The sequence below is a fragment of the Dreissena polymorpha genome, unplaced genomic scaffold, assembly GCF_020536995.1.
Source record: "Dreissena polymorpha isolate Duluth1 unplaced genomic scaffold, UMN_Dpol_1.0 chrUn001, whole genome shotgun sequence".
NCBI classification, from domain to species: Eukaryota; Metazoa; Mollusca; class Bivalvia; order Myida; family Dreissenidae; genus Dreissena; species Dreissena polymorpha.
The window spans coordinates 1,672,998-1,692,914 of NW_026273315.1; the positions used below are offsets into that span (position 1 = coordinate 1,672,998).

The 19,917-nt window shown below is 35.0% G+C and overlaps 1 protein-coding gene across 1 annotated transcript in view; it reads right to left on the reverse strand.

The window, feature by feature from the left end:
• The window catches only part of LOC127863141 (sodium-coupled neutral amino acid transporter 9-like), a 50,417-nt gene extending 32,130 nt beyond the window's left edge, over nt 1-18,287 (reverse strand). Inside the window, exons 1-6 of the mRNA XM_052402529.1 lie at nt 18,123-18,287; nt 9,026-9,206; nt 7,166-7,251; nt 3,356-3,419; nt 2,282-2,375; nt 1,435-1,602 (exon numbers count right to left, since the gene is read on the reverse strand). Coding sequence (XP_052258489.1) covers nt 1,435-1,602; nt 2,282-2,375; nt 3,356-3,419; nt 7,166-7,251; nt 9,026-9,206; nt 18,123-18,199 — 670 coding nt within the window. The 5' untranslated portion in view covers nt 18,200-18,287. The remainder of the gene's footprint in view (nt 1-1,434; nt 1,603-2,281; nt 2,376-3,355; nt 3,420-7,165; nt 7,252-9,025; nt 9,207-18,122) is intronic.
• Nucleotides 18,288-19,917: the final 1,630 nt, after the last annotated feature.

The window sequence follows — 19,917 nt, forward strand, 5'->3', positions numbered from 1 at the left end:
CTCTTCTCTGTCAATTTTTTGGCAATTTGTTATTTGTCCCCTACTGGTTTCACCGGAGGGGACTTATGGTTTGCACTCTGTGTGTCTGTCCGTCTGTGAGTCTGTCTGTCACACTTTTCTGGATCCTGCGATAACTTGAAAATATTTTTTCATGAAACTTGAAACATGGATAGATGGCAATATGGACATTATGCACGTCATTTCATTTTGTTCCTACGTCAAAAATTGTGGTTGCTATGGCAACCAAAAAAAATCTGAAAATGGTGGAATTTCTGTTTCTGTTTTATTTTTTTTAAGCATTTTTCTACTGAGGTTTTTCAAAGACTTGTGTATTATAATTTATTTCATTTATAATATTAAGAATATTTTTATGAATGCAACTAACACCGGCAAAATGTTGTTTGACTGATATAAACACATTAATTGTAAAAAAAATTGAAGGGCCATTTCAAACTTAGCATTATCATAAAAGTATTGAGCGAATAAAAAATTATACATTATTGATGTCATAAACAGTAAATATATTTTGTATCAAATAAAATGGTCACAATTTTTTTGTACCAACAAGGAAATACAATTTTATAAAATAAGCTGTTGCCTTACATGTTAATGCAATTGAGTTATTATTTAAATCAACTTAATGAAATTTTTAATAATAAACTGATATCAAAGGCAAAAGTTATGCAAGGATAAATAAATGAATTGAAAAGGGGTGGATATTTTTATGAATTATGAGAATATGAATAGACAGACAGAAGGAAAGATAAATGGATGTATTATTTTGACTGAGATGGTTAGACAGATAAGTGGATTGATATGAACGGATGAATACAATAGACAGATAAATGCACACATAAATGGATGCTTTTTGGTGGATGAATGCGTGTATATGAATTTACAGATGGGTTCACAGATAAGTGGATGAAAATGAATGAAGAAATGGATCGATAAGATAAACAGATGCCTATGGATTATTACATGCACATGAGGCTTGTTCTGGGAAATGAGGAATTAATGCATGTGCGTAAAGTGTTGTCCCAGATTAGCCTGTACAGTCTGCACAGGTAGATCAGGGCCTGCAATTTAAGCTTTTGTGGACTTTTTTTAAAAGGAAGTCTCTTTTAAACAAAAATAAAGTCTCAGGGGAAAGGGTCATCCCTTATCAGCCTGTGCTAACTGCATAACATAATCTGATATGACACTACAAACATGCATAAAGCCCCGTTTTCTCAAAGGGAGGCTCCATGGATGATAAGATGAATGATAGAAGATGGGCAGAAAGATGGATGAACAAATAATGGATGAGCAAACTAATCATACAGTTGGCTTTAGGAAGGATAGAGTGAACAATGGACCAGTATATAAAATATTAATTTAAATACAATTGTTATTTTTTTATTTATAAAAATGTGTGGAAAATAAAATGTAACTTACGATAAATGAACGTGACAATATTATAGAGAAAGTTAGAGAGAAGAATCCAGTAGACAATCATGCCCCCTAGCAACGTGAGAAGTGACGATGACCATGCCGCCCACTCTCCCCATCGACCCAGATAGTACCGACACACGTCAGAAAACTCCAACACGTCCCCTGTCATCTCTGAAATAACATAAATGAAATGAGACACGCTCTGATATAATGCAGAATGCAAACTGTGCAAGGCTTGTGAAACTGTTTAGTGCTAAACACTTTGGTAGAGTTGAACCTTATAATTTAAAAATATCAAGGCACATTTTGGTAAAGAAAACAATAAGAAATATAAAATCTTCTTAATAAAGATTTCACAGAAAACACTCTTTTTGTTAAGTGTTAGTGTATTTGCTACATAAGTTCCAGATGTTCAAAACATTTTCTTCTTTTGGTTCGACAAGGTAATGGTTTAAAGAGCAGTCAAGTAAGTTTACATGAAAACACAGGCTTTTCATAGTTTTGGTTCGCCAAGGTAATGGTTTAAAGCGCAGTCAAGTAAGTGTACATGAAAACACATGCTTTTCATTGAGCCTCGCTCTGTGTTAAATGTATGTGCCTTAAGTGCTGTACCAGATTAGCTTGAGCAGTCTGCAAAGGTCGATCAGTGACGACACTTTGTGCTTTTATGGAATATTTTCGTTTAAAGGAAGTCTCTTCTAAGTACAAATCCAGTTTAGCAGAAAAAGTCATTCCTGATAAGCCTCTGCAGACTGCACAGGCGAATCTCTTTACACACATGTATTAAACTCCATTTTCCCAGAGCGATTTTCATATGATATTTTACATATTTTGGGCCACTGTAACTTACTGATGCCTTTCACAGAGTCCAGGATTCTGTAGCTGGTGTACAGCATGAGAGCCCCCATCAGTAGTAGCAGGGACACACCCGTAGCAAACCCCGCCTGAAATTGCAGGGCAGAGGTCAAATTAACCCTTTGCATGCTGGGAAATTTGTCGTCTGCTAAAATGTTGTCTGCTGAATTTCTAAAATTAGCATTTTCTTTGCTTTTTTTTCAAAGAATACTATCAGAATAGCAAACAGTTTGGATCCTGATGAGACGCCACATTCTGTGGCGTCTCATTTGGATCCAAACTGTTTGCAAAGGCCTTTAAAATTCGGTTCCAGCACTGAAAAGGTTTAGCCTTGCTCTGGAAAACCAGGGCCTAATGCATTTGCGTAAAGTATCGTCCAAGATTAGTCCGTGCAGTCTGCAGTCTGTGCAGTCACTTTTGGCTTGTATCAGTCACTTTTGGCTTGTATCAGTCACTTTTGGCTTGTATCAGTCACTTTTGGCTTATATGCAGTCACGTTTGGCTTGTATGCAGTCACTTTTGGCTTGTATGTTGTTTTTTCGTTTCAAGAAAGTCTCTTCTTAACACAAATCAAGTTATTAGCTTAGCTGTATAACATTTTGTGCACATGCTTAAAGTTCTGTTTTTACACCAGCTGGGCTCAATTTTAATGCAATATTCTTAACAAGTATGCCAGGATGATTTGTACTTATAATATAGCCATAGGATAACATAATTTTAAATATGCTTATGAGGCCAACAATCAAAATATTTTTGTTTGCCAATGTCTACCAACCCAAAGCAAATGTACTTACTCAAATTAATTTTTTAAGGAATAGTGTTTTTTTTCAAGAATTAAGCTTTATTTAGGAGAGAGTTAAATATGCTTTTTTAACAGTTTAGTCACTGTTCGTCGAGTGAGAATATTAATTGTATTGGTTACACACCTTCATATTAAGACTACATGGATATGAAACTGTCATACGCGATACACGCAAATCTTAACAAATAGGCAAACTTGAATAGGCTATGATGTAAATGCTTGCTGTTTAAATTAAAGTTATAACAAAAATTATACTGTGTTACCTACCTGGTTAATTGCCCATGGCATACTCAACAGAGAAGTTCCCATCATGGTGTTCCACAGGGAAAACCTTCAATAAAAAAATAAAAACATGATAGTACCAAAGCATTGTCACAAATAGCCCCACACCGCTCTGTAGGAAACGTTCCAGGGAAATGACTCTGGAATGCGTGGGTTACTTGGGCATCAACAGATCAAAAAATAGTCTTGCAAATCTTAACATCTTGGTGAGTCCATAGTTGAAATTTTATAAATTCGGAAATAACACATTTTGTATACCCTTTTCATGCTAACATATTGACTGAATTAATAAAAAGTGCTTTATTTATAATTTGACAGACCAAATAATTTGTAAAAGTAAAACTAAATTAAATTATTTGACTTATTTTCCCTTACTAATTTTGCCATGCAATTAAAATCATAACAAGAGTTCCGCGGTCGGAGATGACCGCATTGAAGCCGGATTTTTGATTTAAATGACAGGAAAGTACCTTTCGTGTTTTTGTCAATGCAATACTTAAATTACTGAAATATTGTTCAAAGGTCAAAATGAAATGTAAGTACTTTTCAAGGCATGAGCAAAGTTTGAGATTCTAGGTCCAAGCATACCAAAGTTACAACAATTTTAACATTTTAACATTTAAGTTCACAGTGACCTTGACCTTCAAATGAATGACATTGAAATGAATGACCTTGAAATGACCAGTGGTCATCTAAGTGTGCTTGCAAACCTTTACGTCAAGTTTGAGATTCTAGGTCCAAGCATACCAAAGTTATAACAATTTTAACATTTTAACATTGAAGGTCACAGTGACCTTGACCTTCAAATGAATGACATTGAAATGACCAGTGGTCATCTTCTAGTACTGGCCAATCTTTATTTCAAGTTTGAAGACTCTAGGTACAAGCATACCAAAGTTATAACATGAAATAAGAACTTTAACATTTTTACATTCAAGGTCACAGTGACCTTGACCTTCAAATGAATGACCTTGAAATGTCCAGTGGTTACTTACTAGTTCTGGCCAACCTTCATGTCAAGTTTCAAGACTCTAGGTCCAAGCATACCAAAGTTATAACAACTTTAACATTTTTACATTCAAGGTCACAGTGACCTTGACCTTCAAATGAATGACCTTGAAATGTCCAGTGGTTACTTACTAGTTCTGGCCAACCTTCATGTCAAGTTTCAAGACTCTAGGTCCAAGCATACCAAAGTTATAACAACTTTAACATTTTTATATTGAAGGTCACAGTGACCTTCACCTTCAAATGAATGACCTTGAAATGACCAGTGGTCATCTGTTAATCCTGGCCAACCTTCATGTCAAGTTTGAAGACTCTAGGTCCAAGCATACCAAAGTTATACCATGAAATAAGAACTTTAACATTTTTACATTCAAGGTCACAGTGACCTTGACCTTCAAATGAATGACCTTGAAATGACCAGTGGTTACTAACTAGTTATGGCCAACCTTCATGTCAAGTTTCAAGACTCTAGGTCCAAGCATACCAAAGTTATAAGAACTTTAACATTTTTTATATTGAAGGTCACAGTGACCTTGACCTTCAAATGAATGACCTTGAAATGACCAGTGGTCATCTGTTAATCCTGGCCAACCTTCATGTCAAGTTTGAAGACTCTAGGTCCAAGCATACCAAAGTTATACCATGAAATAAGAACTTTAACATTTTCGAGCACGCCGCCACCCCGCCCGCCCGCCCGCCCGCCCGCCCCCCCGCCCGCCCGACAACATCAATCTATAAGCCGAGATTTTTTCGAAAAAAATCCGGCTAATGACAAGGAGATCAATTAATGTGCATAAAAACATTTTTTTAAAAATTAAAACATGACAAACAAGAGCACCGCATAACACGTGCCATGCTCGGCTGCGAAAGCTTGTCAGAAACTTTTTTTTTTGAGGTCACAGTGACCTTGACCTTTGACCTAGTGACTCAAAATGGGTGTGGCGTGTAGAACTCATCAAGGTCATCATCTACTTATGACGTTTCAAAGTTGTAGGTGGAAGCACTTTGATTTTAGAGGCAATGTTAAGGTTTTTGTTAAAGTTTTATATTAGAGGTCACAGTGACCTTGACCTTTGACCTAGTGACCTAAAAATTGGTGTGGCATGTAGAACTCATCAAGGTGCAACTACATATGAAGTTTCAAAGTTGTAGGTGGAAGCACTTTGATTTTAGAGCTATGTTGAAGTTTGATATTAGAGGTCACAGTGACCTTGACCTTTGACCTAGTGACCCAAAAATGAGTGTGGCGTGTAGAACTCATCAAGGTGCATCTACAAATGAAGTTTCAAAGTTGTAGGTGGAAGCACTTTGATTTTAGAGCCAATGTTAAGGTTTTAGCACGACGCCTATGGCGGACGTCGGACGAGCTGGCTATGACAATAGCTCGGGTATTCTCCGAAAACAGCCTCGCTAAAAATACAAAAACACATCAACACATCAACATCATGATGTAAAATAAGAAATTAAAACCTCTTACAGTAATCAATCAAGCATTATTTGCTATGTCACATGAGTATTACATAAGTATCATCTTACATGTGACACAACTGCAAAACTTGCACTTTTAAGAACATTTCAATAATGCAACAATATTTTTTTTAAAGCATATCTTAAGGGTTTTATAACCTATGTTCTAGATCCGGAAACATACAGTCTATTTTATTCATCATCGTCATCATGATCATGATCATCATGATCATCATCACCATAATAATCATCATCAGCAGCAGTATCATCATCATCAGCAGCAGCAGCAGTATCATCATCATCATCATCAGCAGCAGCAACAGTATCATCATCAGCAGCAGCAGCAGTATCATCATCATCAGCAGCAGCAGTATCATCATTATCATCATCATCATCATCATCATCATCATCATCATCATCACCATCAAAATTATTCTATGATTGTGTTCACATTTAAACCACTACCACTACCATCATAATTATCATTTGGATCCCCAAAATCTAGAAAGTGAGAAACAGTTATTCCTGTGATGCTTTTAATTATTGATTGTTAATAGTGAACCCATATTAATTTTTAAATTTTAAAATATTTTTGGAAGAATCATCATGTTGTGGCAAAGTTGCTATGAATTGCACGATTTAGCTTTTAAAAGGGCAAAACTGGAATCAAGACTCCATGATGTCAAAGTAATGAGGTCATTTCACTAGTTTTAAGCATGGCGTTGTTGATGCAGTGTTTTATCTACTGTATGGATTTGAGGAATTATTGATATTTACACTGGAAAGCATACAAAAAACATAGGCTACATCCTACAATGTAAAATATGGAGTCAACTTAAAGTGATATTATAATTTTTTTCACTGTTGAATTGAGCTGAAAAGAATTAACAGGTCAAAAGAGTTAGTTAAAATGTGGTTACTGACTAATTATCTGCAACTCATCTTGCTACCAGTTGTTTATAAAAATATATTTTATATTCGATATTTTACGTGACTGGTGAGTCCTGTAAGCCGAAATGATCCGTAAAACAAAAGTGTGTCGTATGAACGAATCTGCGCTAAAACTAAATTTAGTATCACATCGTATATGCATGATCAGTTGTCAAACGAAAGTACGGTTGATATTCAAATGCATTGTTTCTCTTTCCAGGAGATTTTTTAGTATGTTGATGCTGCATTAACAAATATATGTGAATATAAATTGTGAAAACACCAAAAATAAACAATGGTTGCGATAGACACCTATAAACTGTTAGATGCCCATAATATCACTTTAAATACTGAAACTCGCAATAGGCATACACACAGTAGATATCTTACACTGTGACCCAGCTCGGTTGTGACCCACCCTCTTCTTTGACCGTGCTGATGAGGAAAACATCAGGAACCACATGGTCTGGCATAGTCTGAAAGATAGATATAAATATGAGCCTCACTTTGGGAAAATGGGTCTTAAGGCACATGCGTACACATGTGTCCCACATTAGAATGTGAAGTATGCACAGGCTTATCAGGGACAACACTTTTCGCCAAGACCGGATTTTTGTTAACCCTTCCAGCGCTGGAACCGAATTGTAAAGGCCTTTGCAAACAGTTTGGATCCAGATGGGACGCCACAGAATGTGGCGTCTCATCAGGATCCAAACTGTTAGCTATTCTGATAGTATTCTATGGAAAAAAAATCTAAGAAAGTGCTAATTTTAGAAATTTAGCAGACGACAGTTTAGCAGACGACAAATTTCCCAGCATGCAAAGGGTTAAGAACATAAGAGACTTTTTTTACAAGAAAAATTCCATCAAAGCAGAAAGTGTTGTGCCTGATTAGAACATGCTTATCTGGGACAACACTTTTGACACATATTAGGCCCGGTTTGTCCAAAGCAAGGCTTATATGGATTGTGAACAAGCTTGCTTCAAGGCCATCTCTGGTTTGATATGAAAGTGAACCTACTACATGTACATCTCAGTCTTTGTAATAAGCAGCTGAACTACGCAAGCCCCATTCCTTATATCATAAATTATTATTGCAGGCTCCAAAGGTTTTTTTATCTTAGAAAGCAAAAAACTGTTATTAAGTGAATCCCATGAAATTACTAATTTTTGAACAAACTGTATACCCCTTTATGTATGCATATGTAGTTTCTCAGCTTATTGTTTTGTGTAGCTACTATTGATTATTTGTTTATGTAATCCTCTCAGTATATTTGTAAATCTGGGAGAGCAAACAGATACATGTAAGGGTCCAAAAGCTTGTATTTCCAAAGCCATTTTATGCAAACAAAAATGTTTAAGGTAAGCAAGAACATGTTAAAAGCCCTGCCCATATGAGATGGAAATTCTGAACAAACCTGTCTAAAAATTAACCAGAATAAGGATTGTGCTAATTTTGATCAATGATGTTGGTATGAGTCGTGTTCTGAGAAAACTTGGCATAATGCATGTTCGTAAAATGTCGTCCCAGATTAGCCTGTGCAATCTGCACAGGCTAATCAGGGACGACACTTTCCACTTTTATTACATTTTTTGTTTAAACGAAGTTTCTTCTTAGCAAAAATCCAATTTAGGCGGAAAGTGTCGTTCCTGATTAGCCTGTGCAGACTGCACAGGCTAAATCTGGGACGACACTTTACAGACATGCATTATGCCCAGTTTTCTCAGAACGCTACTCGTATGATTGTCATTTTAAATGTTTACCCTCGATCTAGGAAAATTCAGGACTGAATGCATGCGCCTAGGGTATCAACCCAGATGAGCATGTGCAGTCTACACATTTTAAAATGAGACAGAATGGTTAAGAAAATAGAAATGTCACAACATGCAAAATTGAAACTGCAATGTTAAAATGCATGAGAAAATGTTTAATAAGAAAGCCTGATTGGACTATATAAGACAAACATTATACATATACAGGCATTTTAAGCCTTTTATCTTTAACTGTTATCATGTTTCCGGTTAGGATTACTTTTTGAGCTGAAGGATGCAAAAATGGGTCTTAAGCATTATGTGGCCAACATGGCTGCAGACAAGCCTGCGCAATTGTGCAGTGTGATCAGGAGCTACAAAGTCCACTGTAAAATCAAATACGGTATCATTAGCAGACATTACCAGATGCGCAGGCTGATCTGGCGCTTTGACTTAAGACCCATTCATAAGATACTTTCACAGTATCAGGGTACTTACAAATGAGGTATCACCACTGGGGGCCAGTCTGGAGTAGTACTTGTAGCGACTGATGACCGCTGATATGGACACATCAGGAATACCAGGCAGGATGCCCCCTGAGCTGATTGACTGGTAGTCCACTGGGTTCCGTAGCAGGCGCTCTGTCGATATCCGCGCATTGTTCCTTGGGGGCGGTCGTCTGGAAGAAGTTTAAAACTGTGCTTAAATTGGTCGTTGTCAGCTTACTTACTACTTTAAAGTGTCCTGGGTACTCTTAAATACACTATAATCTAACCTGGGTACAGAAAAAGGCCCCAACAATACTTCGGGGTACTTATTAGTATATTTTATTTTATGACTGATGGAGCTTTACTTTTACATTCACACCAGTAACCAAATAAAAAATCAAACACTATTCTCCAGATCTAAATTTACTAGGAATTTTATATGTTTCTTCAGATCTATATTCACTTGGATTTTTTTCCTCCAGATCTATATAAGAACTTTCCTGGTAATACAAGCTTTTTTTGAGAACCGACAAGATACAAATGTACATGTACATGATTAAGGATTATTTTACCACACATATTAGTAAACATAAATTTGTTTATAATACCAAATAAGCATACCTTTGCTGCAAAACAAATTCTTTTTTACGTTTAATTACAAAGTTGAATATAAAAAGTAATTGTGTTTAAAAAAACAGCACCTTTGTCTTAAAATACCTCATCTGAAGGGTCATACCTACTTTCCAAACAAAAATGTAGAAACTACTGCACATTAAGAAGTAGACATAAAATGCGTTTTATGGCTTTTTTTCACCATTTTTGGAATAGGACCTATACTATTGACTTTGGAATTTTTAATGTATTGTTTTAAATCTTGATACATTTTTAAACCTTTAAACAATTCTTCATTAAACTAGCATAAAGTAGAACATTCATAACAAAAACAAATCATTTAAATCGTAACTACAACTAGTCCTAATTTGTACTATTTTTACAATATGCACTTCTATTTCTAAATCTCTGCACATCAATCAGGAGTTAGTGGTTTTTTATCTGGTAAGAAAAGGTACTTTTTGCCCAATAAATGCTATAAATCCAACAATAAAAAGCCCTGCACTCATTTCTCCTTGTTCACTGAATTAAACCAATTAAAAACTGCTCACTGCACACAATAATTATAAACATTTCTTGCTGGCGAGATATATATAAATCCCCTCTAATACTTTAATGAGAATCTAAGAAAGTCCAATAAAAAAAGAACTGCCTGGGGTAAATTTATCAGCATGCTTAATATTGATATTTAATATTATAAATGTTTAAAAGAATTATATATCCTAAAATGCCATCCTGACTTTGTATGAGTACATTATTGAATATAGCATAATGTGATCATGCTTGCATTTCAAATTTATTTAAGGCATCAATAAACACAAAAAAAGGAACACAGATATCCATAGCCTTTTCATTATCATGTTTATAGTTATCATTTTTATTGAACAATAGATGACTTTTACAGAAATCAAAGCAATAAGCAAAATGTACCTTAAGATCCCCATGGTATGGCAAAAGCAACTGCTTTATTAACCAGATACTGCAGAAGAAATCTCAGCAAACAAATCACAGCTGAATACTGCCTATATTCACAGTGGATGCATCACTGCCTGCGAGTTAAATATCAAAATTGATTGTTCTCAAATTAAACTGACAGTTATTTTTTTCTATAGCGGATTTTCTACTCGTTTGATTATCTATCAAACAAATCTGCTGTTGATGGTCTCTGCACTGAAAGCAGTCTACGCACAGCAACAGACAGTGTTACAGTGTAACACAAGAATAACAAATTAAATCACCTGTCAAAGGCTACATCTCACTAAGCATGGGCTACCTCGTGACTGTCACCATGTGACCACAAGTTGCCTCCATCTCACAATCAAAACTCTCTATATTAAAATTGCAGGTTGTTTTAAAAAATTTAACAGATGTAAGTGAAGTTATTCATTTAAGAATTTGACCTCAATGGGTAACCACTGATTCTCTTTTGTGATAGGAGTGTCCATTTAGTGATAAACTAAATCCTGAACACCTGTTCTAACATTTTAAAGAATTCACTTAAAAGGTTTGCAGTTCCATGATTCATAAATTTGAAATAAACACAAAATTCAATGATTTTTTTAAGAACTTGACATTCATTTTCAATTGCTGAATACCCTATGCATTTCATATACATTTAATGTTGCTTGTTTCAAGGCAAACTGAAATAATTCCCATAGCTGCCCAAAACTGCAGTATCAACATGTATTTAAAAGAAATATCTAATTATAAACAGTTGTTTTTAGGGGTCAGGTATATGGAGCCAATTCAACTACATGTATAATTAATGTAAACTGTCAATGTAAGCTTTATTGTAAAATAATGAACTAAATTTGAACAACTTGACAAAGTAAGAAGCATTTTGTATATGTTCCCAACTATTTTCATTAAACTAAGTTTTAGGTTATGCGCAATATAATTTAGTATTTTTAGCTAATATCTAATTCATTTTTTAAAGAATGAAAACATGTAACCATACATATCAACAAAAATATAATTTGCATTTGTCTTAAAATCACCATCTGAAGGATCATGCCACCTTTTCATTAAAACACTGAATTAATTGCGCACCGCATTACATTTATTATATTTGTGCAGCCATATTACAATTCTCAAATTTTGACAGAAACTTTTTTCAAACAATTACACATATTTGTGACAAAAGTATAGCTCAGACGGTATTATTTATTTTAAATTACACAATAGACCTAAAAATATTTAATTAATCATTAAATGCGTGACTGTACACAAGTGGCAGGTGCCAAGTAAAAATTGAAAACTATTTCAGTAGGTTAGTGTTTCACATGATTTTTTCTGACATGACAGGTGATTTATCTCAAGGTGTTGTAAGGAAATGCACATATATCAAAATAAATATGGAAAAAACATTTTAAATATATTTTGTTGGGAGCCCAAAATATTATCAGTAATTGTTTAAATAAGACAAGGGCTGTTTGTAAAACATGCATGCCCCCAAAATGGGCTGTCACTTGTAGTGGCAGCCATTGAGTGAATACGTTTTTTGTCACTGTGACCTTGACCTTTGACCTAGTGACCTGAAAATCAATAGGTGTCATCTGCCAGTCATGATCAATGTTCCTATGAAGTTTTATGATCCTAGGCCTAATAATTCTTCAGTAATCATCCGGAAACAATTTCACTGTTTTGTGTCAATGTGACCTTGACCTTTGACCTAGTGACCTGAAAATCAATAAGGGTCATTTGCCAGTCATGATCAATGTTCCTATGAAGTTTCATGATCCTAGGCGTAACCATTCTTGAGTTATCATCCGGAAACCATTTTACTGTTTGGAGTCACTGTGACCTTGACCTTTGACATAGTGACCTGAAAATCATTAAGAGTCATTTGCCAGTCATGATCAATGTACCTAGGAAGTTTCATGATCCTAGGCCTAAGCATTCGTGAGTTATCATCCGGAAACCATTTTACTTTGTCGAGTCACTGTGACCTTGACCTTTGAGCTAGTGACCTGAAAACTAATAGGGGTCATCTGCCAATCATGATCAATGTACCTATTAAGTTTCATGATCCTAAGCCTAAGCATTCTTGAGTTATTATCCGGAAACCATTTTACTATTTCGAGTCACTGTGACCTTGACCTTTGACCTAGTGACCTGAAAATCAATTCGGGTTATCTGCCAGTCATGATCAATGTACCTATGAAGTTTCATGATCCTAGGCCTAAGCTTTCTTGAGTTATCATCCTGAAACCATTCGGTGGACGGACCGACATGTGCAAAACAATATACCTCCTCTTCTTTGAAGGGTGCATAAATATACTAAAATGATTCATGCATGAAAAGCTATGAGATAACCATGGCACACTATTTCCCACTAATTCAGTTACTGCTAGAATTGGTTTCAACATTTTCACATACATAAAATCGCTATTAATCTCAGATACCTTATTTTATTGATAAAGCTATCTTTTGATGTAATCACTTATCCTCAAATATTCCCCTTTGTGATCAGGGTTGTATAAATCTGTTTCAAGCCACTGGCAATTCAGGACTGTAACCAGCTGTCAAAATCAGGTTGCCCATGTTTGCTTTTTAGTTGCCCTACATGTATGTTTACAATTTAAATTGAAACGAGTATTTCAGATATAAATACATTATAAGACTTGTTCTGGGAATACTGGGCTTAATGTATGTGCGTAAAAACTAAAGTCATCCCAGATGAACCCTTTCCCACTCAAAAGCAAAATGAAATGGCTATGTGCAAACAGCATTATACCAGAACAGCCTGCGAGTAACTTGCCGTCTGTTCAGGTTTTATGCTGTTTGCTGCTCATCAGTATCTGAGGGTTTGAAATGAAGCCTTTCAAGCTTGAATCTAGTAAGAAAGGTCTTAAATTAAATTTAATTTTCTCAGGGGTTACAAATGCGTCAATACACATATCTAAGGGTTAAAGGGTTAACCTGAGCTTATTAGGGTCAACACTTCCACGTAAACTGGATCTTTTTTAAAGTAGAGACTTTCTTCAAACAAAAATCCATAAAAGGCTAAAGTGTTGTCCCTGATTAGCCTGTGCAAACTGCACGGGCAAATCTTGTACAACACTTCATGCACATTCTTTAAGCCCAGATTTCCCAGAAAACAGCTCATATTAGCTCAGAGCAAAATGTTGGTCTCAAATGAGAGCAGGCGAGTGGATGTTTACACTGCTGATGATTGTACAAACATCTTATTTAATAACTTTTAGAACCTTAAGGAAAATCTGATGACCAACTGAAATAAGTACTTATTTTTTCACCTTTTGTAGAAAGGGCATGTTATATCATTTTTGTGATACTGAAGATAAAACAGGTATGACCACTTTGAAGGGAACAGTTTAAAGGTACCGTCAATCATGACGACGATGAAAAGAAAAGTGGTAAAATACCATATCTTTTACAATTATTAGTTTATATTGAATAAAATATCACAACTGGTATATTACATTACTTGAAAAAGTTTTCATGTTTTCAGTAATTGTTTCAATAATTAATTATCTTTAATCTCGCATAAAAAATAAAGGTTTGATATAACTGAATTATGCATGAAATGCACAATTTCCATGAGGACAACATCGATGTTTTCATCAAAAGTCTCTGGAGTAACTGTCCACGATTTTATCGTGCAGGAGTACACAATAGGGACCTATTAGTGTGCTTGGTATAACAAAGCTACTGGAACTATAGATTGATATTGACACGGGGTTATTCATGCATGACTTATTCACAACCGCAAGAATCTTCAGATGTGTGAACAACTCGGTCTCCTTTGCCCAAATTTTAATGCAGAGGGAAATTATAACGTAGTATATTAAAGCCAATTAACAACCACATAAAACAATGCCGTCTTTTTGGTTTGACAATCAATATGATAACAGGACCCCTGTTTATTGATTGATTTTGACACGTAGCAAAGTCACCTATTCGGGTAGGAATTGCCATGGAGACGCTGCGGATTAGTGGGAACACAGATTCGAGGTGCAGTTAAGCCTAACCACGGATTCTAGATTACACGGATAAGAAACGGGACCGTTACGCCAAATATCTTGTCGTGTCTAAGTCACGTGACCGTGTCGTAACTATCGATCTTTTATCGAAGCGCCGAGGTTATAAATTTGATGTACTCACTCACGTATTTTGTTAAATTATAGTTTCATTTCTAGGCCGATTTTGACAAATTATATATCATTAGAAAGCTAACGTAACGTAGTTTTCAGATATATCATTATATATTGAGTTTTTCTTCTGATTTTGGCAGCCCGGCGAGTTATAACTTTAACTTTTGCAAATAACATACCGTTTTGGAGTTTTAGAATCTAGATTTACGGTTGACATGTTCGTACTTTATACCGATTTGTAGCGTTTATATTTGGAGTTCAGTTTTAAAAATAACATCTTGCTTAGGAGAATAGAATTCTGTATACGATAGAAAAAAAAATTGTTTAAAAACTAAAGTAATTAAGGAATGAAGGCGGGAAAATGTAGCGCGCGTTCCTAACGCTCTGAACTGATGCTACGGTCTTGGCGATTATGCTTTTGTTTAGATACCGGCCATTGAATTTCCTTTGCCATGATTATTATATTTTTTATGAAATATATTGAAATATTTTGTTCTAGAGACATATCCATAAAGCTAAGTATTAATGAAGCTTAATAAATTTACGATTTCAGCTCTTGATTATAACACAGAAAGGGTGTTAATTTTATGATGAAACAGCGTATACAAATGTATAGCGGACCCTCTTGATATTTTTCGGCTTTGCATACTTCAAATATAATGGGTGTCAAAACATTCATCGTTTGTTGTTTATTATCAAAAAGGTAATTATGTAAAATTATATGAAAGGTTATTAACCATAAATTATAAATTAATTAAAATTATTTAAAGATTCTTGAAAATCACGGTCAACTGTCTATGCATGTATATTGAAATATCTTTATAAGTTAACAGAGTTATAAATATATAGAATTCTAAATTAAAACACTGTATTATTTGTATTTTTCGGAAAGATTATTCATACACTCTTTATAGGACTACGAAATGACGGAGTTTTTTTACCGGTACCCGCTAAATACGTCAAATGTTAAGTTTTAGATTTTTTAAATGTTTAAAATGTACATGTATAGGTATTAAGCACTTATAATTATTGTGATTTAGCTGGCTGACATCTATACAGTATTTAGTTTATGGCAATCTGTATGGGCAGATGACTATAAATGTTTTCAATACGCTACATATCTCATAAACGCAAAATTGAGTATTGGGCGTTACATTACTCCAAGAAATGACCACTAATACCACGAGAAGACATGGAGGTATCATAAAAAGTGTAATCTGACCAGACATTGCCACCTGTGGTTAGGGACCAATATACAAGTATAGGTCCCTGCTGTGGCGTATGACACCATAGTGTTATTTAGTATTGGTCGGCACAGTATCTGATCATAACGAGATAATTGGTTTGTGCTGAACACAGGGGCAATAAAACCACAGATCTATCAATAAACAAGATTATTGAGATATCTTTTTTTGAACACCGCGATAAAAATGCTCAAACCATGGACTCTAGAATACACGGATAAGAAACATGGCAACATTCTCAGAATCATCACTGCTATATGTGTAATCACCTAACAATTCGTCTAAAAATAATTTATATATTTGAGTTGAAGACGATGTACTGTTGTTTAAGTCTGAATAAACTATCTGTCTGCCTGTCTAAATCCAAGCCGTCATCGTCCCGGTGAAAAAATCTGATTTTCAATAGTTGGACATGATGCCCTGATGTCAAAATACGAAATGACCCGCGTAACACGGACCGTGATTTTCAAGAATCTTTAATAAATTGATAATTTAAGGTAAATAACATTTCAAATAATTATACATAATTACCTTGTTGATAATAAACAGCAAACGATGAATGTTTTTGACACCCATTTTATTTCAAGTATGCATGCAAAGCCGAATAATATCGAGAGGGTCCGCTATATACGCTGTTTCATCATAAATTTTACAACCTTTCTGTGTTATAAACAAGAGCTGAAATCGTTAATTTATTAAGATTCATTTATAATAAGCTTTATTGATATGTTTCGTGAACAAAATACTACAATATATTCCATAAAAAATATAATAAGATGGCAAAAGAAATTCAATGGCCGATTTCTAAACAAAAGCATAATCGCCAAGACCGTAGCATCAGTTCAGTGCGTTAGGAACGCGCGCTACATTTTCCCGCCTTCATTCCTTAATTACTTTGGTTTTTAAACAAAATTTTTTTCTATTGTATACAGAATTCTTTTCTCCTAAGCAAGATGTAATTTTTAAAACTGAACTCCAAATATAAACGCTACAAATTGGTATTAAGTACGAACATGTCAACCGTAAATCTAGATTCTAAAACTCCAAAACGGTATGATATTTGCAAAAGTTAAAGTTATAACTCGCCGGGCTGTCGAAATCAGAAGAAAAACTTAATATATATTGATATATCTGTTTACTGCGTAACGTAAGCTTTCTAATGATATATAATTTGTCAAAATCGGCCGAGAAATGAAACTATCATTTAACAAAAGACGTGAGTGGGTACATCAAAATGTATAACCTCGGCGCTTCGCTGTACGCTAATCGTAAAAGATCGATAGCCACGACACGTTAAAACGCGCGGTGGTAAAACATAAAATTTGTATTTCTTGTGTTTAACTCGCTATAAATCCATTAATAACAACAGGAATATACTAAAAGTTATATTTTTTTGAAAGAGGAATTAATAAGCAACAAGATAACGTATAAACCAATAAAATCGGATGAATAGTTTTTGCATAAGATTGAATTTACTAAAGTAAGGGTCAAATACTCGATTCATCTCCTGTCAATATACACTCCGTGGCCTAACACAAGGTACATGAATATATGGATTTTGTAAAATATAGGACATTTGACAGATATCCGGTACTGCCGGACACGTTCTTCATTTCCAGGATAATCCCGGACAATCCGGGACATATGGCATGTATGGTAATTAGAATCTATTGATATTGGCAGCAAGAGATTTTTCTTGCAGATTTACAAGTAGTTTTCGGCAGGTTTGTTTGTAAAGAAAAGCCAGGGGACAAGAAAATGGAGAGAATACTGGGTTTGAGTATAAAGAAGAAACTAAAAATATTGTTCTGCCAACACTTTTCTGCAAAAACAAGTATGAATGTGTGTACACAAGGCCAGAAATACCAACAACGGTCGCAGAGAATTCACAGATGCATGAGAAAAAAATTCAAAAATGACACACTTGTGGATATTTCTGGCAAAAAAACTTTAAAGGTACGGAATGGAAACTTCATCAATAATTGCAAAAGCAATGCTTTACAAAAAACATGCTTGCATTGAAGCAGTTGTATATAAAATAATAATGATTCGCATGTTTTTTCTTCCATCCGAAAAGTTTAGACGAATTATACCTGCACATAAATCATTTTTAAAATTTTCTTCTTCGTAGTATTACCTCGAAGACCAATTAATACTGTTACTATTTTGTGACAATAGCGGGCGCCTGTCGTCCTCTACACTATTGATACTCATTGTTTCAAACACATCTACTAATAAAAAATACGGTCTTGTTTACGCCATTTCTTGCATTTCCGCTTTCATTTTAGAATCAAAGTCCAAGGTAACATTACACCATCAATTTTATTAAACCGAATCGATTACCGAGGCGTTTAAACAATATTTATCAAATGATGTTTAATAAGTGTATTTTAGAGATTTTTTTTTTAATCGATTCGGCTTTACTAGAGGCCTTACATCACACTTCGAACCACGTTCTTAAGTTGGTGTATTTATTGAAACTTCCAATAACTTATCTGATTGTAATATTATTCTGTAATATAGTTAAATGAATATTGGATACGCGATTTTGTTAAATCGTCAACAATAATTATAGCATGCTCCTTTAAGATAATATATTGTCAAACAACTCAATTCGTTTAAGTATACGAGCGTGTGCTTTTAATGCCGAAGATCAGTGTCGCTCTATCATGTGATTCTTTTTCGTAAATGTTCTGAATACCGCTTGTGTTTAGAAGCAAAATGTTGGCTGTTGCATAAATTTACAGGTACCTAAAGGTGTTCAAGGTCGTCATTTGATGTAGTTATATAAATATTATTTTTTCGGACAAAGTTTACCTACAAGGGAAACAGGTATATGTGAACTGGTATCATATTGACAAAACATGAACATTCAGTATTAAAGGGGCATGTCGATAGAAGTTCAGTTTCCAGTAAAATAGCAAGGTATTACAGCAATAAATATTATTTTTTAAGTAATGGTATATTTAAAAAATCGTTTATAACGAAACACGCGTTACATAATCATTAAGCATATTTTAGTTTTCGTTAAGTGGATCTCACAGGAAAGAACACTACACAATCGTGCAATTTAACGTAAACTTTCTCACGTCCTCCGCAGCATAGTAGGCGTCATTGTATTTCAAAACCGATCATAATTGACTTATAATTGTATAGTGCCTGCTTGCTGAACACTCGTTTAAGCACCAGTTATTTTTTGCCCATTTTTTTTAAATTAAAACAGTACCGTTTTGTTTAACAATCATACGATACGTTTTAAAAGCTTGTTCATTTCCCAAAATGCAATCCCTGCATCAAGGTCACGGCGCCGGTGTTTCTAGGTCGCCCTCTCTTTATTTTCCATTAGGGGGTTCCATGTGAGAGATTGTCTTGACGTATTGGATGCAGGCTTGCGAAGGTTGTGGCCTTTCCATCGCCATACAGGATGTATTCTTTAACTGGCTGCTGTTATGTTCTTCTACATAATTCTTCGTTGGATATCTTGTCTGGCCAGCGATCATGAGGATCTTCCTGAGGCAGGTGTTGATGACGACCTGTATTTTCTTTATGGTGGTGACATTGATTCTCCAGGTCTCTGCTCTATGGATGATTATTGGATTCACGATGGTATTGAAGAGCATAATCTTGGTGTACCGGTTGATGCCAATTTTGCTGGATCTACTGATGCTCTTAAGCTGATGGAAATCTACTCGTGCTTTACCGATGCGGTTTCTGAAATCTGCGTCCGTTCCTCCCTGGTTTTCTAGAACGATGCCGAGATAAGTGAAGCTGTCCTTGTCCTCCTGCGCCTCGCCTTTGACTGTGATGGGAGTGTTATTGAATTTGGGAGAGAAAAGCCAGATCATCGGCAAAGTCGATGTCATCCAACTGTTTCCAGAGTGTCCACTGAATTCCATTCCGCTTCTGCACAGTCGATGTCTTCATTACCCACA